The sequence below is a fragment of the Adiantum capillus-veneris genome, chromosome 29, assembly GCF_014529385.1.
Source record: "Adiantum capillus-veneris isolate H3 chromosome 29, ASM1452938v2, whole genome shotgun sequence".
NCBI lineage: Eukaryota > Viridiplantae > Streptophyta > Polypodiopsida > Polypodiales > Pteridaceae > Adiantum > Adiantum capillus-veneris.
Window position 1 is genome coordinate 117,481,296 of NC_140959.1, and position 25,317 is coordinate 117,506,612.

The 25,317-nt window shown below is 40.7% G+C and overlaps 1 protein-coding gene across 2 annotated transcripts in view; it reads right to left on the reverse strand.

Annotated features, from left to right (window-relative positions):
• Positions 1-19,100: 19,100 nt before the first annotated feature.
• Positions 19,101-25,317, reverse strand: part of LOC147419826 (uncharacterized) — a 44,821-nt gene continuing 38,604 nt past the window's right edge. For both annotated transcript variants that reach the window (XM_086506298.1, XM_086506297.1), the window contains exons 6-14: positions 23,218-23,434; positions 23,053-23,132; positions 21,528-21,612; positions 20,458-20,589; positions 20,262-20,375; positions 20,129-20,176; positions 19,940-20,021; positions 19,763-19,816; positions 19,101-19,483 (exon numbers count right to left, since the gene is read on the reverse strand). In XM_086506298.1, the coding sequence (XP_086362424.1) occupies positions 19,356-19,483; positions 19,763-19,816; positions 19,940-20,021; positions 20,129-20,176; positions 20,262-20,375; positions 20,458-20,589; positions 21,528-21,612; positions 23,053-23,132; positions 23,218-23,434 (940 nt within the window). In that variant the 3' untranslated portion in view covers positions 19,101-19,355. The remainder of the gene's footprint in view (positions 19,484-19,762; positions 19,817-19,939; positions 20,022-20,128; positions 20,177-20,261; positions 20,376-20,457; positions 20,590-21,527; positions 21,613-23,052; positions 23,133-23,217; positions 23,435-25,317) is intronic.

A 25,317-nucleotide genomic window follows, 5' to 3' on the forward strand; every position in this document is an offset into this window, starting at 1 on the left:
GGATACAGGCTCTGTTGAGGATGTTGCAAGTTCTAGTAGGTGTATTGCTGCTAGAACTGTTTTGTATATAGCTAAGCAGTCATGTTGGGATGTTAGAGATGCAAGATTGATGCATTCATTGCATTATCTATGAAGTGTACTATCACTCTTCACATTCGCTTAACAAAATCAATAAAACAGGATTGGATACTATGGTTGGTCTTTATGCAAGTTGCCATGAGGCAAAAATTGCATTGCTACGTAAAGAGCTGGGCTCGAAGATTATACAAGAAAAAGATGACGTGTACACTTTTCTTGCTGGTATCAATTAAATAAATGAGCAACTCATTTTTGCATAGGTGAAGTTATTTTTGACAATTCATTTGTGCATTCTATTCTTGATGCGTTGCTAGACTCTTGTTAAGACTTTTGCTAGTACTTGGAGACTTATGACCCAAGGAAACCCTCAAGCTTTCAAGTTTGATGCATTATGCACATTGCTCTTACAAGAGTCGCTTTCAAGAAATAACAAGGCTAAACATCGTGCATTTGAATAGGCTTTTGTTGCTGCTCAAAGAAAACATGGTAATAGCAATGTAGCCACTTCTGGTTCTTCTATGAGTAGCAGATTGCATGTGTCTAGTGCTTCTACTGAGATGAAAAAGGTAAGAAGAACTTTTGTTGCCCTTATTGCAAGGCTAATGATCACTTGATAAACCAATTTCCTAAGTTAAAGGTAAAAGAGGCCAAGAAGAAAGAGGCTAAATCTACTACCAGTGTAGCTACTGTAGAATTTTCTGAGAATGGAGATTGTGTTGTTGATGTAGACGTAGAGTGGACATTTAGTGCATAAGCCAAGAAGAAAGAGGCTAAATCTACTACCAATGCAGTTATTGTAGAATCTTCTAGAAATGGACATTGTGTTGTTGAGTAGATGTAGAGTGGACATTTAGTGCAAAGGCCAAGAAGAAAGAGGGTAAATCTACTACCAGTGCAACTATCGTAGAATCTTCTAGAAATGGAGATTGTGTTGTTGATGTAGATGCAAAGTGGACATTTAGTGCAGAGTGTACTTATGATCCTTTTGTCCATGATGCATGTATATCAGTTGCTACTGTAGTCACATGTTTGGTACTTTAATAGTGGTGCTACAAAGCACAATATTTCACATCGTGACTTGCTTGACTCTCTCGAGGATGTCCCTCATGGGAATACCGTCATTTGTTCCAATGTCTCTTATCCGGTCAAGAGAGTTGAAAAGATTGTGCCAATACCTTTTATCCAGTCAAGGGAACTAGAGAATGATGATCAAAATACATAGTGCGTGCACATTTGGCATTCTATCCACTTCTAGCATAGTGTGCATTCAAGGGGGACTCAAAAATTGTGGCAAAAAGTCAAGATGGGTGCGAACCTACAAATGCCTCTTGCTTGCCTTCTCATGATGAGGAGTAGGAGTGAGGCATGGTCTCACTCCCACCTCATCCCCTTTATTCTATTAAAATACCTGTAACCCTAATTCCAACATAGAATATTGATGATTGGTTGACAAAATGACAAAAATACAATATTCCTGTGCTTAATTCTTTGTCTAGAATATAGAAAGTGTACTTTCATCAACCATACTATTGAAGTTTGTTGGAAAAATAGTATGGCTATGTAGAAAAATCATTATACTCCTTAGAATGAGATTGTATCATAGAATTTGTTGTTTTTGGTAAAATGGATCAAGACAATAACATTGGAAGCTTGCAATGACCAAATAACGAGGGATTTTGGATGTCGCTTAGTATTCCCATAAGAAGTGGCTTTTTTTAGCTTCAAGCTCAAGCAAGGGTTTCCAAAAAACTCATTGGAATCTTGGATTTTTTTTTCCAAAACCATGAAAGGGAATTTTTGTCTTGCTATGGCTACAAACGGGTGTACTAGAAGATATGGTGGCATAGCTCATGCAAGCGGTAAATCAAATGTGTCTAGTCTTCATCCGTATGTACATCACTTGTGCGGGGTTCCATACCATGGAACATCCCTCTAGTCGACCTCTACTATAGCAGCGAAGGGTTTGCATGAAGGGTCTTTAAAAGAATAATGTTACCATATATATATGGTAGTGATGTGTGTAAAAACACTTAGGACCGTTGGGGCATTTTTTCCCTCACTAGGAGGGGTTTTTTTCCTGTGCATTATATATATGCCCATTCATTCTAGGGGTAACCTATCTTTCCATTGTGCACTAAGAAATAGACTCTCTATTGTGTGTCTTGAGATTCTTCATCTTCTCCAAGCTGTGTGTGTTTTCTCGCAACCCTATTTCCAACCATTGGTATCAGAGCAGGTTGCGTTCTCTTGGGCAGAGTCGCCAGCATCACCAACACATGTCTACCCACTTTCTCTAATTTGGGTGAGCTTTGGTGAGCGCCAGTAGGTCAACAACTACTTTGGGATAGCTTGTAGAGTTTGGTGTGCTTAGATTTTTCATTTAAACTCATTTTGGTCTCCATTTCCACTACAAGAAGTACTGTGTTGGCAATTTCATCCTTTTGTGCAAAATTTTTGTCATTGCAATTTTGTGTAGGACAGGTTCATTATAGTCTTCTTTGGGTTGTTCTATATAGCACACGTTAGTCCCAATTTGTTTCTTCTCTTTTCGAGCAGTTTTCACATCACGTGTAGGGACTCACAACGACTGACAACAATAGAGATGTATTCAAGATGTTCGTTACTGAGGATAAACTAGATGGGGACAATTACCCAATGTGGGCTTACATGATGTAACATGTTCTTGTGTCAAAGTGTGTTTACAATGTTGTGCAGGGCATTGATGTATGTCCGCCTTCTGTGGATACAGGCTTTGTTGAGGATGTTGCAGATTTTGGTAGTAGGACTGTTGTTGTTAGAGCTGTTTTTCCTATGGATGAGTAGTCTTGGAGAGATGTTACAAATGCGCACGCTCATGCATTAATTGAATTATCTGTGAAGCTCACTATTATTCCTCGCATTCGTTCAACTAAATCTGCAAAACAGGAACTAAATTTGCAAAACAGGCTTGGGATATTTTGGTTGATCTTTATATAAGTTGTAATGACGCTAAAATTTCATTGATGTGTAAAAAGATGGAATCAAAGATTATGCATGAGGAAGATAACATTGATACTTTCCTTGCTAATATCTAGGATATTAATGAGCAGCTCATTTTTGAAAGCAAAGTCAACTCTGACAGTTCTCTTGTGCATATTGTTCTTGATGCATTGCCAAATTCTTACTAGACTTTTGATAGTACTTGGAGACTTATGACCCAAGGAAATCCTGATGTTGCCAAGTTTGATGCATTATGCACATTGCTGTTGCAAGAGTCACTTTCAAGAAAGAATATGGCTTAACAGCGAATAGTTGAACATGCTTTTATTGTTACTCAAACAAAAGGGTGGTAACATCAATGTTGCCACTTCTCATGGTTCTTTGGTGATTAGAAAATCACTTGTTCCTAATGCTTCTATTGGCACCACCTCATATGGAAATTCTCATGAAAAGGGCAAAAAGAAGATTTGTTTCCATTGTTGCAAAGCTAATGTTCATTTGATTAAGCAATGTCCTAAATTGAAGGCAAAAGAGGCCAAGAAGAAAAAGGTTGGCTCCACTACAAGTGCAGCTATTGTAGAATCTTCTGTGAAAGGAGATTGTGAAGTTGATGTAGATGTAGGGTGGGCATTAAGTACAGAGTGCACTTATGATCCTTTTGTCCGTGATGCATATATGTCAATTGCTGTAGATTCACATGCGTGTTACTTTGATAGTGGTGCTACAAAGCACATTATATCACATCATGAATTATTTACCTCTCTCAAGATTGTCCCTCATGTGAATATAGTCATTTGTGCCAACAATGCCTCTTATCGGGTAAGGGAGTTGGAAAGATTGTGCTAATCGCTACGAATGGCACTTCTTTCACACTTGTTGATGCACTTTATGTACTTGGGACAAACTTGCTAGACTTGGTCTTGTTGTGAAATTTGTGGATGACATATGTATAGTTCATTATCTCAATTTTGGTGATGAAATTGTTAAATTGTCCAATTTTTTGTCGTGGTCTATATAAGCTCACTTTGTATAACAAGTGTGGTGAAATTTTTGAAAATTCAAAGGCTATATCAGATGCAAAACTTTAGCATGCACATTTTGGACATTTGAATTTTGCTAGTTTGCCACGTTTACAAAAATTTGATATCGCCCCTTTGCCGCCTATTCAAGCACCTTCAAAGAATGTTTGTGAAGGTTGTATTTTGGGTAAGATGCAACATTCAAAGTTTCCAAAGGATGGTTCAGTAAGGGCTACATGCAAGTTGCAACTTGTGCATATAGTGATGTTTGTGGGCCTATGCCAACTCCATCCTTAGGCAATTACCTAGCAATCTCTGGCTATGCCTGAATATGTCTCTAAATGTACTATGGGCACCATCCGTTCAGATCGAGGGGGGGAGTATATGTCTCATGAGTTTAATGCATTATTGGCTAGTCATGGGGTAAAACACCAATGCACAGTGCCATTATACACATCATCAAAATGGTGTTGCTAAAAGGAAAAACAGGTCGCTTATGGAGATGGCAAGCTTTGCCACATCCGTTTTGGCTTGAGGCCATCATGTGCGCTACTTATGTATAACACGTGTCCTACAAAAGATTTGCAATCTATGACTCCTTATGAAGCATGACATGATAAAAAACCATCTATTGCTCACATCCGCGTCATTGGTTGTTTAGCTTATGCTTTGGTGCCAAAAATATGATGCAAAAAATTGGATGATAAGGCTGTTAAATGCATTTTTGTTGGTTACAGTACTCAAAGCGAAGGTTGCAGGTTATACCATTCACAAACAAAACGTATCTTGGTTTCACAGGATGTTGTTTTTATGGAAGATTCTGTTCGGCCTTTGTTGTCATGTACTAGAGACAAAAATGTAAGCTCATATGACATTTATGATAGTTTGTTGCCTCTTTTTAATGATGGAAACTTGAATGTAAATTCCAACGAGGCAAATGTACAGCCTATGAAGATTCCTAAAAATGCTACAGATCGGCCTATTTCTAATGCAAATGTACATAATGTACTTGATGTCAAAAGGGCTGAGAATGAGAAGGCTAGAGGTATGCCAAAATGGCTGGTGCATAATTTGCATGACAATAAATTGGATGCACCTATGTCTAGTCGTACTCGTTCAGGTTCTCGCCATGCATCTTATGTGTCATCTTGTTATGCTTTGGCTGTTTCCACTTTAATGTGATGTAAAGGAACCTTTGTTTTTTGGTGAAGCACAAAATTCAAAAAATTGGATGGCTTCCATGCAACCAGAATATGATACACTTATATGATATGGACTTTATGTGATTTTCCTATTGTAAAAAAGGCCATTGCTCTACAAAATGGGTTTACAAAATGAATGTAAGCCGGATGGTGAGATTGATCACTAAAAGGCTCGACTTGTTGCAAAAGGTTATGCACAACAGGAAGGCATAGATTATGAAGGGACTTTTTCTCCCACTTGTTGTATGACTACTTTTCGTTCTCTATGTGCATTGGCAACTCATTTTGGATGGGATGCACATCAATCAGATATTGTTACTGCTTTCTTGAATGGTGATATATTTGAGAAGGTTTATGTAGCGGAGCCTCACGGTTTTGTCATAGAAGGACAAGAAGATAAAGTGTGCAAATGAAAGAAATATTTGTATGGGTTGAGCAATCTCCTCATGATTGCTATGAGAAAGTTGACACTCATTTCATTAAATGAGGCTTTTGTAACAATCCAACAGAAAGCACTATGTATGTAAAACGTGAGGGTGATGTATTTCTCATTGTTGTTCTATATGTGGATGATTTGCTGATTATTGGCCCGAATGAGACACATATTGCTGAATTTAAGGCTAATTTGAATGCTATTTTCAAAATAAAATACTTGGGCCTTTTTCATCATTACTTGGGCACAGTTTAACCTGTGTGATGGTGGTATTGCCTTGTGTCAAACATGCTACATATAGACATTGCTATGTAAGTTTGGACTTGAGGAATTTGTTACCATATCTATGTGATAGTGATGTGTGTGAACACACGGTGTCCTCAGGGGGGCATGGCACTTCCCTATACACTATGTGCTAGCTCTTGTTCACCGCATCACTCCCCAGGGGATTCGTTACCATATAAATGTCGTAGTGATGTGTGTGAACACACTTAGGACCGTCGTGGCATTTTTCACTCACAAGGAGGTTTTTCCCCTCCTGCATTATATATATGCCCATTCATTCTAGGGCTAACTTCTCTTTCCATTGTGCACTAAGCAATATACTTTTTTTGTGTACCTTGAGCTTCTTCATCTTCTTCAAGTTGCGCGTGTGTTTCCCTACAACCCCATTTACAACAAGTAACTTGTGGTATGTGGTGTAGAGCGGGCTCTATAGGAGTGGCGATCACGATTGGATTGCATGGTGGTTGTACCAATCAAGGAATGGACAGATACACTATATCGATAGGTGTGTCGCTGTCAAGTAAGGATGAGAATCCAAGCCCTCTACAAATATGTGGTGGGGATGTGGCATTGTTAACCCTCACGGCTCACGAACACCCTATCACCTACGATGGACATTGTAACCTACAATGGACGTTGTATTATTTACTTGTAGAGTCAGGTACCGGGCTTGTCGGTCCAATAGGAAAAGGGTAAGAGTGATCGCCGATGAGAGGCACACTCTAACTGGAACATTCAAGGGATTAGTTGGCTACGCATGGGCGCCCAAGTTTGAATGGGGCGAGCTCATATAAAAGTCAACTAAACCTAAAATCCACTCATTCTCTCATTTGTGCAATAGAAGAGTGCTCTTGCTCCATCTCCATCTCCATCTTCTTCTTCTTCACCTCCTTGTGTGTGTATGTGTATGTGTGTGTGAGAGAGTGAGTGAGAGAGAGAGAGAGAGAGAGAGAGAGAGAGTGAGTGAGAGAGTGTGGGCAATCGAGCATTACGAAGGCACGACGGTGGTGAAGCGGTTGAGCGCGGCGTCTCCTTCTTCTTCGTGGCGAGGAATCCTCCACGAAGCAAGCGTAGAGTGGTGAGTGACACACCATCGCTTTCTTTGAGCTTACTAGCTTAGGCTTGTTGTGTGCTTGGAGCCATTTGTGCCTCGCACACGGTGTATCGGCAAGTTCCTTGCATTGACACGTGCGACATACGCGCACATTTTTGGCGCCGTTGCCAGGGAGTGTCATACATGAAGCTCGAGTAGCACTCTGTGCTTCTCCGTGGTGCAATTTCTATTGTAGGAAAGGTAAGGAAGGAGTGTGTGTGTGTGTGTGTTGAGAAGAGGGATTTGGTGTTATACTGTGTGTTTTTTTTATTAATGGAGTTTTCAAAGGTTCTGTGTTTATTCTCTGTGTATTAAGGTAGTTAGTTTTCTTTGTTAATAGAGATTTCAAAGGTTCTGTGTTTATTCTGTGTGTATTAAGGTAGTTAGTTTTCTGTGTACAGTAAGTAGGAAGGAGATTAGTGAGAGTTAATAGAGTGTGTTAGTAGGTAAGAGTAGGTGTATTAGTTATAAGTAGGTAGAGAGAGTGTGTGTGTGCTCTCGCGTAGGCCACGGCGGCCTTATCCTTTTTTTTTTAATTGAAAAAAAAAGTTAAATTTTTAAAAAAAATTTAAAGGTAGGACCGGGATCGGGAATATCTCCCAAACCCAAGCCCAAGCTCACGCTCAGGCCTAAGCTTCAGTCGCCTTTTAAAAAAACGAATTTTAGCTTCACACGTAGCTAAAAATTGATTTTTGAGGACCAACGGAATGTCAGATGCCCGAAAATTGTGCTGTAAAGCACACAACGATCCTTTAAGTGATACGCTTGTTTCGAGCTATCACACACTTCAATCAAAAAAATCAAACATTAAAAAAACATCAAAAACAAGAAAAAATCAAGTAGAAAACGGGGTGCAAAACACCCACAAAACAAAGCAAGTAACCTTTGAGGGTACTTGCCGACACTTATAGGGCACCCAAAGCACATGTATCTACGCTCTGGTCGTGTGCTAGAGTCCGAACAACTAGCTAGTGCTTCGATTTACGGGGGTACTCACTATCCTTCCACGCTAGGGTCTACGCCCTCGGCGGGGACCCAAGGTAGTTCAACCCAAGACCCAAATATAGCGGCTAGCGACTCTTCCTCTGACTACGATATTATGGAAGAGCATCTTACACAAAGCCCCGGGGGAACAAATGAAACCGTACCTAGCTGGGCCCAACAACCTGGAACTAGTGTTTTTAGCCGTTTGATGGAAACTTTTAGTAGAGCTACGCGCTCTGAACCTACGGCTAGTGAAGTAAACGAAGGGGGTGGGGAAGTAGAATCACCATTCACATCTCCTGTAGACCCCACACTCCCTCAGAGTGTCCACGTGGACATTCTACCTACCTCATTTAATGAGGGCCCTACCGAGCTACCACCTTCCAAAGTCGCCTCTAAGGTAGCGGTGACTAAAAGTCAAAACACTGGAAGCAACATTGCATCCACCTCACGGCAACCCTCTAGTACACCAAGTTTGGACGGGGTATTTCTCAATGAAAATTGGGAATATGACCTACACACGGAGACTTTGACCGACCTATACATGGGCTACACATACCATGTGGGTTGGTTAGAAGTTGTACAATCCACATCTAGTGCCACTAGTCTAGAGGAACAACAACACATGATCTGCAATGTCATCCATAGGATTATCCAGTCCGAGAGGCAAAATCGAGGAATAAACATACCTTCGACAGGTCCTATGCGATTTTTAGACACAGGAAAAGGGAAACAACCCACTCTATCACAAATGGAGACTCACCCAGTGAGTCCCATCGATCCCCCATATGTTGTTTCGCCAGGGGTCTCAATGCAATTTGAGCCCACAAGTGATAGCTTTACTTTTCGAAGTCTAGCTCATCTTTCCGTTGATGACACCACGGCTACCATGACTACCCCAATGATGGGCATGCCAAGAAACACACCATGGACCTCGTTTGTTAGTAAAGCACCGCTACATGGTAGCTCAATGCCTGCAACAGTACCTACAAGTGTGTACCAATCGTATGCACCTATGGCTCACACTCATGTAGTCCCTACCCCTCCCATTGTTTCAACTACCTATGCCCCACAACCACAACACCCAAGTTCTTATTTCCATGGGACTATACCGGCTAGCATTAGCATGTCACATTCGACGTCTGTTATGCCTAGGGCCACTCATATGAACTATGGACCACCACATGACACAACATCGTACCCAACGTGGAACCCAAGGGCTTCCTATGCGCCAAGCCCAATGCCAATACCTACTCCACATGTAGTCTCTGGAGCACCTTCACCCACGGTGCCTGCTCACTTAGGTGAGTTGGCAACATTTGCTCAAGCCATTGGTCGATCTATTGCTAAGAATATGCATAACACGCCTGATAGAGAGCCTAGAAGTAAGGCAGTACAAATAGCCAAGCTCACACAAAAATTTAGTGAACACGGGGATGTGAGGAAGCATATCGAAGTGTTGGAACAAATATGCGATTCTCTAGGAGAACACAATGACCTACATAAGAGCAATGCTTTAAGCCTAACCTTAAGTGGAAAGGCTGGGGATTGGTATAGAACCCTAAGGGTGGAAGAAAAAATGATTTACCCTACACTTAGGAGACCGTTCTTAAAAGAATATATACGAGAAGGAGTGCTTTGGGGTGTAGTCTCTCAGCTCCAGAAAGCCCAACGAGAGGAAGGAGAGTCGGTGAGAGACTTTATAAGTCGCTTGAAGCATTTGAATTCTCGTTGTAATCCAAATGAGCGCTTCAACAATAACAAATTGCTTGATAGATTCATTAGGGGATTACGACATGAGGATATCTACAATGGTCTAGTCATTAGAGGTATCACCACTTGGGAAGCAGTCACCACCAATGCGATCCAATTGGAGTATAATTTAATGATTCAAGGAGAAAGAGTGTCTGTTGAGTCTAAATCTATTAGCTCACAAGCATCAGGGCATCAGCCAATGACCCTAAAGCCTATTGCTAAGGAGCCAAAGATATCTGAGATGACTTTAGCAGATCTCACCAAGGCTATTCAAGAGAGTCTTAGAGACAATCGTGCTCCGCAAAACAATCATATGTATCCAAGAAGGGAGCAACAATGGTGCTTAGTATGCTATGGACCACATAGTACTAGTGAATGCCCTACTTTTAGAGTAAAATTCAATGGGAATTGCAATGCATGTGGGAGGTATGGTCGTCAAGCTAAGGATTGCATAGTATTTAAGCGTGCGATGGCCAATAGACCAACCTTAGCATGGACAGACACACCTCAAGTGCCTGCCTTGATGCCGGCCCCACCTCTTGAACAAACAACACAACACATGGTCCCTAGGGCCCAAAATGTTGTTCAAACAACACCCTTACCACCTCCAGTGCTAGGACCGCAACCCCCTCATCCAAGAGTTACACCTATGAACCAAATAGGTTGCGAGTCATCTAGTACTTATGTAGATTGCGAAGAGGACATAGACTCTAGTACCACCTATGGAGTCGACATGCTTGAGGAGTGTCCCATGTACTATATGGAAGACCATTGGAGACAAATCAAACCGGTATATCAAGCTACTGCGCTAGCAGCAAGAGGCCAAAACATTAATAGTTTTGATGCTGCACTAATGCAAACAAGTCAAGGGAGTGTAGTGGCAATGCCAATACTCACTTGTAATCGTTGTGGCATAGATCATTTGATCGCACAGTGTCCTAACAATCCAAACGCACCGAAAATCACACCATTGAACTTAATAGAGATTGTTGATGGGACACCACCAACTATAAACATAGCACCAGTGAATGCACTCACACGGTCGATGCTCCAAAAGCAAAATTACATCCTCAAGGAAAGAGACACGGCATCAATTGCCCAATCTCAGAAAAAGAAGAAAACACGAAGAAAGAGATCGCAAAAAGCAGCGAAGTCAGACCCCAGTTCAAAGACCAACATAGGGACTGGTGACGACCCCGTATATATGAACGACGCTGAAGAAGATTCTGATTCAGGTGAAACCATGAAGACCAAAACGACCACTAACATAGAAACCAACAAGGAAGATCTTCATGAGCCACAATGGCCAGGATCCAAAAAGAAGATAGGAACTTACCCAAACCCTACAAAGGAGATTGAGCGAGTCAAGCAATTAAGGAGTTTGGTAGAAGATACCCAAAGGGATCTAGAAGCAGCACCTAGGAAGATCCAGATTACAGACACCGTGTTCCCTACGCAACAACAACCTCACCAAGTCCATAGACCCTTGGACATACCTAGTGTCATCCAAGAAGAAAGTGACTTAAAGTCATGGGAAAGTGGGCGTACTCACTTCTTGATGGAAAGAATGTTTACAGAGGGACTACCTGATCCTATCGAAGAAATGGAGATCCCATCTTCCCCACGTCAAGGGACTCAAGTCCAAAAGGTACCGTTAAACATTGCCAAACTGATGGATTTCATGTCTTCAGAAGTTAGAACCACCATCATGTCCAAACTATATAAAGACCCCGAGCTAGTCTCAGCTCTTCGAGCCTTCCTCAATGGAGAACTAAAGTTTGGGCTACCACAATTTGCACAGATGGATGGAGATAGGGAGATGCCAATAGAGGAGGAACACATAGATCCACAACCCAACCTAGATGAGAACCTTGTTATAGAAATACCTGTTAACAAGTTGGGACAATACTTTGAGGGTGATGAATCTAATGCGACTATACCTATCACTACTAAGGGATTAACTATGAAGGGAATCCTTGATGGTGGCGCTGGGGTTAGCATTGTGACTAAAAATTGATGGGAAACTATGGGAAGACCTCACCTTGCGACCACAACCATAGTAGTGAAGATGGCCAATGGGTCTATTGTTAAACCTATTGGGATGCTAGAAGATCTCAAGATCAAGGTCTTTGGACATAAAATAAGAGTTACCTTCATTGTTATGGATTTCTCCAAACACACTATGGCATCGGAGATGATCTTAGGACGTCCTTTCATGAGGGAAGCAAAAATGGTGCATGACTGGTCTAAAAACCATGTCTACTTGCAGTTCCAAGATTCTGTCATTCGAGTGAATCTTGTGACGGGTCGAGCACATCCTCTAGGAAACAGGTTTATAATTGATCATAGATCTGACACCACAGTTCACTCGGCCCCATTGCAGTATTGTTACACGTGTAAAGCGGACACTGATGTTGGGGAAGATTCTCCTTATATGGATGTACTACCTGGGATGACTGAGTCAAACAATGTGGATTGGGTCCACCTAGCAGCAACCATAGACACTTGGGGAAATAGGGGGACGACCTGGGTAACACCTGAGGGGGATGAAATGCCCGTTCCTTAAATATGCTACAAGCAATGCATATAGCTTCTGACAAGACTCATCCTAATATAACGAAGAAAACATACAAGTGGGTCCCTAAAGCTTCTTTAGCGACCATGGCGGATGCTAAAAAACAAAAGCCTTGTAGGAAACGTACCACTCGCTCCAAGAAAAGTAAGAAAACATGGCATTGGATACCTAAACCATTATTGGAAGCCCAAGGCTACTATCGAGGAAATGATCAAATTTGGGTGCCAAAACCTAAATTGTGTTCTTACCTGTCACCTGATCCATATGAACCCACTCCTGTAGCTCCAAAACAAATCGACAATCACGGAAAGAAAAAAATCACAAAATGCTATACACCCGCTCCAGAGCTAGTTTGGGTACCAAAGAAAGAACGATTTGTTCCACCTAGCTCAGGAAGGGAGGAGTCCCATGAAGCTTCTAGCTCCTCATATAATGCATCCATAGAGGTAAAAGCTTCTCCACAGCCTCCACCTAAAATAGTGGACCTCCATAAAGCTACAAAGGAATCCACACTTCCCAGCGTTCAAGAATCACTTGATGAACCACTTCAAGTCCGATCCTGGGAGAGTACCTTACCACCCTTGCAACTCGATGAGGCACCTAAGGTAATAGAAAACTACTGGCAAAAATCCTCACCTATTATTGACTGGAACAATTGGTTTCAAAGGGTGACGAGCACATTTCAAACGATATGATCTACCCAAGGAAGGGGGGAATGTTTGCTAACAGTCACCATTCACTCACTCCCCTCTCAACCTTGTTTCCCTAACTTCTCAATCTCCCAATCTTAGGGAATGTATATATAAAGGCTTATACTCACAAAAAATGAAAAAAATAAATAAAGAGCAAGAGCAATTAGCAAACGAGTATGCACAATAAAAGTCAAAACATTGACCAGACCTACATATTCACATTCGGTACACTGAAACAGAGACCTATGTCATTAAACACCTTTGATCCTCATCACTCGCGTGATGGAGGGTAGGTAGAATTAGTACGATAGGAGTGTTTCTCTTTGAGAGTTGAGTGATTAGCAAAGTTCTTTTTTCCCACTGATGTGCCTCCGAGAGGTATTCCTTGTGTTTCCTAGTGTGTACAGGAGCGTGTTGCTGTTGTTAGGATTTGGACTTTCATGGGATCTTTCTCTCATTCACACTTCAAATCAAGCGCGATCATCAACACAAACAGGGGTTTCTTGTCCATTAGCATTGCCACTTATCTTTTTTGCATCTATGATTGTCTGCTTTGATTGTGATTGGTAGCATAATATCCATCACATTTGCTTAGTAACAAACATTTAATTCAATGTAAATTTTTTTCATAATCACTTGTCTAAGTTTAAAAATCAAGCAGTCCGACTAAGCTAGTTTGACCAAGTTAGGTGTTAGAGATCTTCTCTTAATACCATGGGGAATGCCTTCCTAATAATCAATGGTTACTTAGGTTCTTAATCCGATTTAGGCAGCATTGTGTGAAATGTACTAGGGCTTTCTAGTGGGCTTGACCCTATTAACCTTTAGCTTAAGTATTATACAGGGAGTTTACTTGTGTGATGAGCCTGGGGAGGTGAATCAGAGTTATATGACCCCCCAAAGCTACAAAATTAAAATGATGAAAACAAACAAAACAAAAAAAATCAAAGTGCCACAATGTAAAATTTTAAGCTGGAAGAGAAATCCCTGCTTAAATTGGTACTCCACTCACATGTATCGCCTATGGTACTAGAGCCCTAGAGGTTCCCAGTGTGGGCGCTTTTCCTTGAAAAGCAAAAAACCCAAGGCATACAAAATAAGCACACACATCAAAATTGAATCACTGTGAAAAGACTTTGGGGGGTCAAAGAAAAGGTAATCAGTCAGGCAATGATTTCATGAGAAATTCCTTTTATCGTAGCTTAACTACAAGGTCTTCTAGGTATAGCCTCTAGTCAGCCCTCAAACATGAAATACTTGGCTCTCGCGATTAAACAACTTAATTGACCAAAGAAAATTAAGAAGCTTACCCATGGTATCAATAGTCGATCTCTAGTGTCTTTCGACCGTTAAATTATCGACCCCAGACTTGTTTAATTTTTTACCTTTACATCTGTTTATGCATTTGATTATATTGCAATAAGATGTTTATTGCTAACAAATTGTGTAAAATTATGTTCCAATCAATTTTTCTGCCTAAAACTGCATATGCTTTTTAATCACTTATGAGAATGCAATTACTGTGCCAATGTTGTTTGATTTTGCAGTGACTGAAGAAGGCTAAGGACATTCATCTCAAATGCTCTTCCACCTCGACGAACGAGCTTCAACTCAATAGCTTCCAAGGACGGAATCTACATCAAGAAGGGGGGCATGTTAACCCTCACGGCTCACGAACACCCTATCACCTACGACGGACGTTGTAACCTACGATGGATGTTGTATTATTTACTTGTAGAGTCAGGTACCGGGTTGGTCGGTCCAATAGGAAAAGGGTAAGAGTGATCGCCGATGAGAGGCGCACTCTAACTGGAACATTCAAGGGATTAGTTGGCTAAGCATGGGCGCCCAAGTGTGAATGGGGCGAGCTCATATAAAAGTCAACTAAACCTAAAATTCACTCATTCTCTCATTTGTGCAATAGAAGAGTGCTCTTGCTCCATCTCCATCTCCATCTTCTTCTTCTTCTTCACCTCCTTGTGTGTGTGTGTATGTGAGAGAGAGAGAGTGTGTGTGAGAGAGTGTGGGCAATCGAGCATTACGAAGCCACGACGGCGGTGAAGCGGTTGAGCGCGGCGTAGCGGCGTCTCCTTCTTCTTCGCGGCGAGGAATCCTCCACGAAGCAAGCGTAGAGCGGTGAGTGACACACCATCGCTTTCTTTGAGCTTACTAGTTTAGGCTTGTTGTGTGCTTGGAGCCATTTGTGGCTCGCACACGGTGTATCGGCAAGTTCCTTGCATTGACACGTGCGACATACGCGCACAGGCATCATCTCCACAATGTCCCCGTGCACTATCGGCACATCACCAAAAGTCGTGATTGCCCATGTGGGCTTGGATACAGATGACTTGGAGCATTGTGATGAACTAATATACTTGACTAGATGCTAGGTACGCTCAATGCTTCACACCCACACACACACACAAATTTTTGAATCAAGCATCAAATTCCGATGTACAACCCATTTGCATTGATTACAAGGACATTGAGAGATAAGCATCTAGTTTGGATGGGTCCAATTTGTCACCACTGCTCATCATATAAATGTGTACATGACATATTTGCAAGTAGATGGAAACATCCACTTCTAGCTCATTGTACCCTTGAAAAGTATGTAGGTATACTCACACTTGAATTTGAGCTATAACTATTGAAGATCAATAAAGTGAAACATGTGTGGTGAAAGGGAAAGGTTTATATGTTTTAAATGTCAAATAGAAGTTATTATGTGCTATGATGCCTACCTAGCCCAATGGTAGTTCCACAAGTTTCCTCATCTTCCCTAGCACACCACAAATCTCTCTCTCTCTCTCTCTCTCTCTCTCCTATCTACCTCTCTCCCTACTCTATCTATTCTAATGTAGACATCCATTTTTGAACCTATTCCCTAAAATTATCTACACACACACACACACACACATGCGTATATACATATATATGTGTGTGTGCGCACACACACACATACATATAGGTATACCTATATATATATATATATATATATATATACACACACACACACACACACACACGTATATTTTCATTCTTATGTTCTAAAGTTCTCATCTTTTTCCTTTTTTTGAACTTGCAAAAAATTAAAGCACAAAATTGTGTTCCAACCAATTCAAAGAAGCTCAAATTAATGACCTATTACCAAATCAAACAAATAAATGAAAGTAACTGACATAATTAACAAACTAAGCTTAATTAAATAACAATAAAACAAAATATGACATAAAGAACTAACCAAGTTCGTACTATTAGAGCTAGACTTACCACAAAACTACACAAAAGTTATGCATGGAAGATTAAACAACTAGAAGATTTGAGAAAAGAGTTTTCCACATAAATACATTAAGACAATGATAGCAATTGCAAGATTTTATAGAAAAGATAATCCCAAGAAGTATGCTTGGCCTGGACTTGAAACAAAAAAGGAGCTAGGTCCCCAATTCTCTAAGAGCCCCATAATTGATCAACATGTAAACATGTTAAAGGAAGTGAGAGAGCTATAACTTGTGTCACCATCACCCACAAACGATACAATATTGCCAAATGGTTGGAAGGCAGGTGTCAATGACCTCTTAACACTTATTGATATCACCCACAAAGTGCGACTTATGTAAATGGCATAACTATGAATAAAAACACTAGACAATAACATTGAATGAGGCTTAAAAGAGAGTACATTCTATATGAACACATAGGACAATTCTTAAGAGATGTGGATGAGTGGGCACAACCCCGTAAAACTAGCTCGTGCAAGTGAGACAACAAAAAAGAAGATGATAATATCAAAGTTGCTTTGGTGATTAGTGTGATCGAAATATACCGTTCACTACAAACAAGGACTTATTAAGTGGAAAAAATCATGTCTATTTTAATTCAACTACCAACATTTGTCAATATCCTAAGCCCCCAAAGGTCGGTCACACACAAACATCAAAGCTAGTACTACCCATCACGGACAATCCTCCTTGTAAGAAGTTGTCATAGGTAGAATTTAAATGTTGATAACAACAATCTCTCAAGGAAATCCAACACGCCGCCAAAAGATTTCCTTGTCCACCATCTCCTTGTCTTAAAGATCTTGCACAACAGTAATTATGATGTCCAATAAGGTATGCACCATAGTTAGGAGGCTATACACTACCCACTAGATACGGAAAGACAATATTGCCCCATGATGTACAATCTATTAGTGCTAGCAAATCAGAGTTTTGAGGGCTAACTTACGCTATCATTACTTATGTTCAAAGGAAATCAGTGACGAAAGATTTTTTTTTCCAAAAACTTGGCAAACCTACATATGAGAGAGAGTAGAGGTAAATTCACTACTTTGAACGTTTTTACACTAAATTACACTAACTTTTTCTAAATTTTGTTGGTTTTTTGACATACAACTTAGGCGGAATTACACTAAACCTAGATTTTCTTTGAGCACTTAAGGAAATGCAATAAATAGTTTTTACGTGATACAAGTAGTCAAAGAACAAAGACAATTTCACCCTTAAGAACCAGTAAAGTGCTTGATCAACAACACCAAGCTTCAAATAGTGCCTATATTTGAGAATTGCTCAAAAGAACCACCAAAGGGGTTGAATAAAATTTAGAGCTTTTTCAAGTACAATCTCTAGCTAGATACCTAAGGACAACAATCATAAAACTACTAAAACTAAAAGCGGATAAATCAAATGTAAACGACCAGTGTCAACTAGGGTCAAATCACCACATCCACTCTGGTGAAAGAGACAAGATGCATGCAAGTGTTAGCCCACCGTGGCATGAACATTAGTACCACCCACGAAGCCCAGTTAGCTTTGCAAGCATTTGCTCTCTCTCAAGGAGATTGATAACATGATGCTTGATATGCCAAACGATAATGGGACAAAGGTAGATGAGGATAAAAGGCACCACCTCAATTTGTGTTCCCCGTGTTGTCATGCACAATAGTACCCATTGAATAGAGTACTTCCCATGGCGGGTTTTGAAAAAAAATTGAAGCACTACCAAAACACGACTAGAGGGCTGACAGGTGATTCATTTGTAATGATTATGCTGCCTCAATTGGCAAGCTACACAAGAATGGGTGTTGCCTCAATCAACCTAAGTTTTTTTTTACAATGCAATAAATACATGTAATCGATGGAAGGTCAACCATGCCTTCAAGCCATAGTCAACCCACCTCTTGTTAAAAGCAAAACCAAATTTGTAACGACAGGTAGCTTGCTCCTTCACATCACCACTCAACAATCAAGTAATCGCACTTCCAAAGCCTCACAAAAGCTACTGCCCAAGAGTGATGCATCTCAAAGGACGGATCATGATGAAAACTAAACTAGCAAAATCAACACCCACACATTATTTCTATCAATACAGCAATCAAGACTTACCAGCTACATGAAATATTGCAATCATGACAACCATATGAAATATGTTCTACGTAGCCTACCTATTGACAGAGTTTGGATCCATATCCCTTTCGCTAATAGGTGCAATAGCGAAGCTACGTGAGGGAGAATGAAACATTGGTAGTTGAGACCCATCGGAAATGCGCACCAACCTTGAGGATTATGAATAGCACTGCTTCAAGAACAATAAGGAGTTTCACCTCGAGACAAGAGAACATCAGTAGGTATCATAGTAGGTCAGCAAAACTACAAAGCCAAGAGAGTGTAATAGCTCATTGGTCTGTTCAAGCGCTCTTGCACCGAAGCCAAGCGAGACTAAGTGGGATATCATTGCTTCTTTGTGCTCCAAACTTCAATAGTGATTTTCCCTCACTCTACCACATACCATCAAAAGAGTATGTGGGCTAACACCTCCTTATCCGAAACCAAGCTCTAATACCATGTAAAGAGATAGAGGAGGAAAGAACTTGATCTATTCATTATCATGCCAACCAACCACATGCCCTCATAGGGTATGTGGGTAGTAGATATTCATTATTCCAAACACCCCCATACCCTCGAAGGGTACAAGATACTCATTATAATGCAAACTTGATGTTAAGCAGAGAACACTTCATGAATTAGCTACCATATCTACTTTGATCTTTTTTTACAAAAGTGAGAAAGTCTAGTTGTTGAGTAAGGCTGCATCATCTTCTACTCTACAAAATCCCAACAATACATTCGAGCTCCTGCATGGGAAGACATATATTCCTTCTGGAATTTGTGACTATATTACATCGCCTCATCATGTCAAACTGTCAAGGCAAGAAATGCAAAATCAACTATCTACAAAGCTACAAGATGTATCATCTAAGTTTCCTCGCCATAAGCAGGGTGGTGTGCAGAAATCAACATTGGAGAGCAGCCATTTGCTTCATCTCCACGAGCTATCTTCATTACTGTATCCTCACTACTATTGATGCCCATAGCACTACCCTCTACAAAGCAGACAAGCGCTGATTGATGTTAGTCCACTCCCTCTAGTGCTTCAATTACAAACATTAAGCTAAACCTTGCAAAAAAGAAATCAGCCACTTATCAACAAGCCTACATACATTCCACAACACAAAATGTCACACGAGATGTGCACCAGCTATAAGAAAGCATTTTTTCAGACTGGGTATAAAGGAAGAGTTTTATGCTATGGGTACTAATGTCTTTGGCTGTAAGAAGGGGAGCCTATGAGTGATAAGAAATCGACTTAAAAGAGTGCTTACCAAAAATAGAAACGATCGATCTTCTTTTAGGTGGACTTTTCTTCCGAAGCTCTCCTAAACACCCACATTGCAGAAAAGACGCAGGTTAAGTCAACCTTGACCAAGCCTCATCAAGGAAGAGCAAGCCTGGTTTTGAACAAACTTCCATGTTTATGAATGATAGGAAATTGCCCTTACCTACAGTTGACTGCATAGGCCTAAAGACATCTGAGCTCTTGAATGTATATCCCACAAAATTTGCATCTTTGGAAGGTAGCATCTAGATAATGCAGACCAAGTTTTGTTAAGTGCAGGTAAGCAGATTGTCTTCAAGAATAAACAAAAGTTTAGAAAAGATTGTTTTCAATATCCATCACTTGCAAATACCTTCCGCCAAGGTCCAGATTTGGATGATTGATGCTGATAATTTTCCGCCTGAACAAACAATTTCATGTGGAAATCCTACCTCTGAAGCTTGTACAAGATTTATAAGGCAAAACAGCACAAATAACAGGCTTACTTCCTCAAATCTGTCAAAGTTCTGTGTATCCAATTCGCCGTTGACCTCTGGTTTATATGCAGCTTCCATGTGATACAGCTTGTCCCATTGCACATCTTTAAACCATGGGTGATTCTGTAAAAGCAAAGGTGCCGCCGACCAATCAGTAACTTAAAGTTTCTTGACGTTCAAATAAAAACTACAAAGCAAGCACTACCTTAATCTCATCAACGCCTCTTGTGCCAAGCCTGTGTTCAACATCACAAAGAAGTCTGCACATTAGATGCTTGGCCTCTGGTGACAGCTTCATTTCATGCGGGAATTTTAAAGAGCTTCGCCAATTGACTATCTGGAAAAGGTGCTACAGCATATCAAATCAAAAGCAAGGGCTAAACTCATTACGAAATCTGCTAATTAATTGTTAGTATAAAATGGAATCATAGAAGTTTGCAAACCATAAAACCCTACATCCGCGTCTTTCTCGTTCAGATTCTAAGGAAAGCTCTGAAATGTCTCATGTAACAGACCTTAAGCAGTATATGGTTCTTCGCCTTAAAGCAATATCTAAAAACACCCTTCATGCAGATGCTTAGTGCACCAACGTACTGTCTGTCTGCCCATATAACCTCCTCATTTCTCATAATAGTGAGGACCAAGACAAAAAACCATTCTTTATAAACCACCCCTCCCCCCCCAACCCTTCCACTTTCCTTTTGACCACCACTCAAAAAAGGCTTTACTCATTGACAACCTTTTAAAGACAATGAGATAATATATTCCAGCCTCCATAAGGCAAGGCTTTTTAATTTTCTTTATCTCCAGTTTGAATAAGGGCAAGGGATGTGCTTAAAGCCTGTAATGCATGAACGATGAGAAAAACTGTGCTTCCAGCCTCCTTAAGGTAAGGAATCTTAATTTCCTTTACCCAGTTTGAATAAGGGTAAGGGATGTGCTTAAAGCCTGTAATGCATGAACGATGAGAAAAACTGTGCTTCCAGCCTCCTTAAGGTAAGGAATCAGAGAGTACATCCTCCTTGTTTCGATAAGGGCAAGGCATGTGCTTAAGCCTGTAATACATGAATGACAAGAAAAAATGTTTCAGCTAGCTTAGTTAGATGAGTGCTGTTTCTATCTCTTTGAAGCCTATTATTTTCTTTTGGACGAGGGCTGATCCACATGCTGGACTGCGAAGATCTTCAGTTCAAAATCTTTACCAGCTGGTACTTCCTAGTAAACATACGATTACCATATAAGACAGAAGGTGACCCATCAAATAAGAAACATTACCTTCCAGCAAGTTGTCATTGGATCATCAGAGTAGAATGGTGGATATCCAATGAGCATTTCAAACATAATGGCTCCAAGTGACCACCTGTCAAGAAAATAAAATTTTTTATCTCTCCCTTCCAAAATACCTACCCCGCCCCCTTTTTTTTAATGAAAAGGCAAACCCAAAAAACGGAAAATTAAAAACCTGCAATCAGTGAAGGCACCTTCACATGAAAATAATGAAGGCAGTTTTTTGTGTCCTACTTACAGAATAACAGTATATCTGTTGAGCATAACTAGTCAATAATCAGTCAAGAAACTATGAAGTACTTAGTATGGTATATTGAAGTCCGATACTTTCTAAATTTAATTGATGATAAAGTAAAACATGGTGTGTTTTATGACATAATTCAAAATTTCTTTGAAAAAGATAGTTTGAAAGCTCACCAAGAGAGCTTCACAGGTCAATAAAGATCTCGATTAGAGCTCTGAGAGCTTGGCATAATTAAAGACCTGAGGCCTAACAACGAGCCGCAAGGACAAAGCATTGCACAAGTGGAGTTCAAGACAAATGAACACCCAAACAATCACAAATGACTAGCCCCATCAAAACAAAACAAGCAGCTCCAGCAAAAGTGAGAGTCGTACCTCTACTGTGTACATACATGGTAATACCGAACGAATACAACCTGAGCATTTCTGTGCTACTAAAGATCTCTCTTCCTGGATACAATCGCTTGTCCCACTACTCTCACTCCTTACGAGTCTCCAATACAACAGATAACTTAAACAACCAACCAAGAATTTACATAAATACAGCAGTCCTTGAAAGTGAAAAGCACCAATATTTGCTTACAACTAAATTATCTACCGTTTGATGGCAACTGCGCCTACTTGAGATTCGAGAACCCCCCCCCCCCCCCCCCCCCCCCCCAACCCCTATCCTTCTCCCCAAACCCAACTAGACTGTTTTTGAAAATATTGATGGAGCAAAGACTCATCTGAAACAAGAATACACCATGAGTAACTTTCTCTAGGTCCACTTGTGACTGCTCCTCAATGTGGAAGCTACTAGCAAAATATCATATCTCCTAAGATTGCCGATGCTATTCCTGTCGTAAGGCCATACAAGAGAGAGCATTTTCAAGCATTACTGCATTCCATCCAAATTTGATTCTTTCACTCCCATGTTGCACACTTGCTTGTGCTTAGACTGTCTTATTTTATAAAGTTCTGTGTTGCAATCTGCTGCATTTGAGTCTCTTTTCTTCTAGAGTTTACATGTCTCGAACTCATGTAGGCATATACTTGCAATTCTTTCATGTGCAGCAATCATTCACATTACACAGTGTGCTGTCAGAAATGCATCTATCCTCATCTAAAGTTTTCCTTGGATCTATGCATATTGGAGTAGGCAGTCCTCCAAAACTCATAAAAAATATAGAAGGTAAGAAGACAATGCAGACAAAAGCTTTTGAAACAGAACAAATGAATCTGCAGCCAAAAAGGTAAAGGTAAGCTTTGAGCTTGCTAAAATTCTTACCAATCACACTCCATTCCATAACCCTTCTTCAACAGTACTTCTGGAGCAATGTAGTCTGGTGTTCCAACTGTGGAATAAGCCTGTGAGGAAAACCCTAATAAGTCACCTTTTGATGAATTTGAAATCCAGGGAGCACAACGGCATAAGAAGTATGAGAGACTGTACAAGAGTGCGCCTGTTAAGTTTCCAGCGCTGCAGTTGCTCCTGTTGAGTTCTTGCCGCTGTGTGCTGATTGTATGCATCAACTTCCATTTCTGTATTGCTGAATGCTGCCTCTTCAAAGGGCGAAATTACACTGCAATCTAGTGGTTTACAAAGCCCAAAATCTGAAAGTTTCATGTGTCCATGTTGATCAAGTAAGAGATTGTCTGGTTTGATGTCCCTGCGAAGGACAAGCAACAAAAAAAACTTTTGAGGCAGCAAGATTTACAATTTTGTGAATGCAGCAGATTGCATGTCTATCCTTTCAACTCAGTTCTCGCCTCACAGCAAGGAGCTATGCTCAAGTATTCATAAAACTATGTTGATTCAGAAATTTAAAAAAATGTTTTTTTAATCTGCAAAAGGCCTAAAAGACCTATGAGACCAGAAAATTACAACATCAAAAGAAATGATTCACGAGTCCAGTACAAAAAATACCAAAAACTAAGGTAACCAATGCTAAAACTGTCAACAAACAATTGAACTAGTCCAGCAAGCTGGTAGCATATCTCCCAAAGCCTGATCTCCTGAGTGGGCTGGCATTGGAGGCACCATCACATAAACTCTCTCATCGATCGTTGTATCATGGCATCAATTCCTCTATAAAAAAACCTCGTCGGAGGTGCTCTATGCCTCGTCATAATAATCTAGATGCGGTGATGGTAGATATATGGGTGGCGTGATCTGCCAGAGGGGGACAAGGGCAACAAGACCTAATTATCTCTGTAGCTCTATCCAAGAAAGTCCCACAAACAGAAAAGTGATGCGTCCTGGGGTTGTGCTCCCGAAGAAATACGTTTCCGGCTTTTGAGTGGATCCTCTGGGGCCTCGGCCGCTAGAGCATGCCGAACTCCATAATAAAGCATGTCTATCCACCTGCATGACTCTCGCAAAAAAAGCCCAAGGCGTCCTTGATTACTCTAAGCCCAAGGCATCCCTAATTAGTGTAATCCATCACCTTCGACAAGAGGCTTTGAAAAGACGACGACATTTTCCTCGTATCTTGTAATATATTGGGCACCGAGATATGTAATGCTCCTCTGTCTCTAGCTCTAAATCGCATAGCTGACATATATATCTGCTGCTCTGGAGGTACCAGAGTATATCTACCTATTTCTATTTGCAGTGCACGGGAGAAATATCCATGCTAGGATTTCTTTATGTCGAAGTGGTCGAGCGTGCGCACACCAAGTCAACTGCCCTCTCGCAGGCGTATCACAACTATAAGTTGTAACCCGCGATATATAGTGTTTGCATTTCCTACGCTCAAGGTGCACAATCCTATGCGCAATGGGTTTCTACAATTCCCTGAGTGAAAGAAGCGTCCTTGGGTGAAACGCTAACACACACTCAAACACTAGAGAGAGAAAATTCAAAGATTAGCGGATTAGTGCAAACTCACAAAGCTCTATACCAATGTCAGTTGCAGCGTAATTGAAATGGTGACAAGATCTAGACTTTATACTTCCAAAAAATTTTACTTCTTTCCTTGCTTGAAGGTGTGCTACTTAGCACAAATGATGGTTTCTTTTATTTCCTTGTAGAGAGAGAATGAGAAAGAGAGAGGTAGAGATGTGGAGAGAGAGAGAGAGAGAGAGAGAGAGAGAGAGAGAGAGAGAGAGAGAGAGAGGAGAATGACTCTCGATGGGGTCCCAACCAACCCTCGCAAGGGAGGCATTTGCTTTTCATTGTGTAAATGGAATGTACACACATGCAATATTTCAATGCAGACTCTATTGACTCGAATGGGGAATGTTGCCACGGTAACTCTTCAAAATGAAGCACCTCCGGGGCTGATTTGATGCATCTTTGGATCCATCTCGATGAGGGGTTGCTGATGGCCACCAAGGGGTACATCTGGGGCTAATTTGCGCTCCCAATGTGCGAGGAATCAAGGGTTGAAAGCTGGCTGCTTTTTAGCATGCAAAGACGCAATTTCAAAGTGACTGGAAATATTTCGCCAGCTATGTTATTCGCTATGAATTTTTTTAAGAAAAGAAGTGATGACAAAATTTTGAACCCACTATGCAAACCCAAACACAGAAGTAACAAACTGATTTTGTT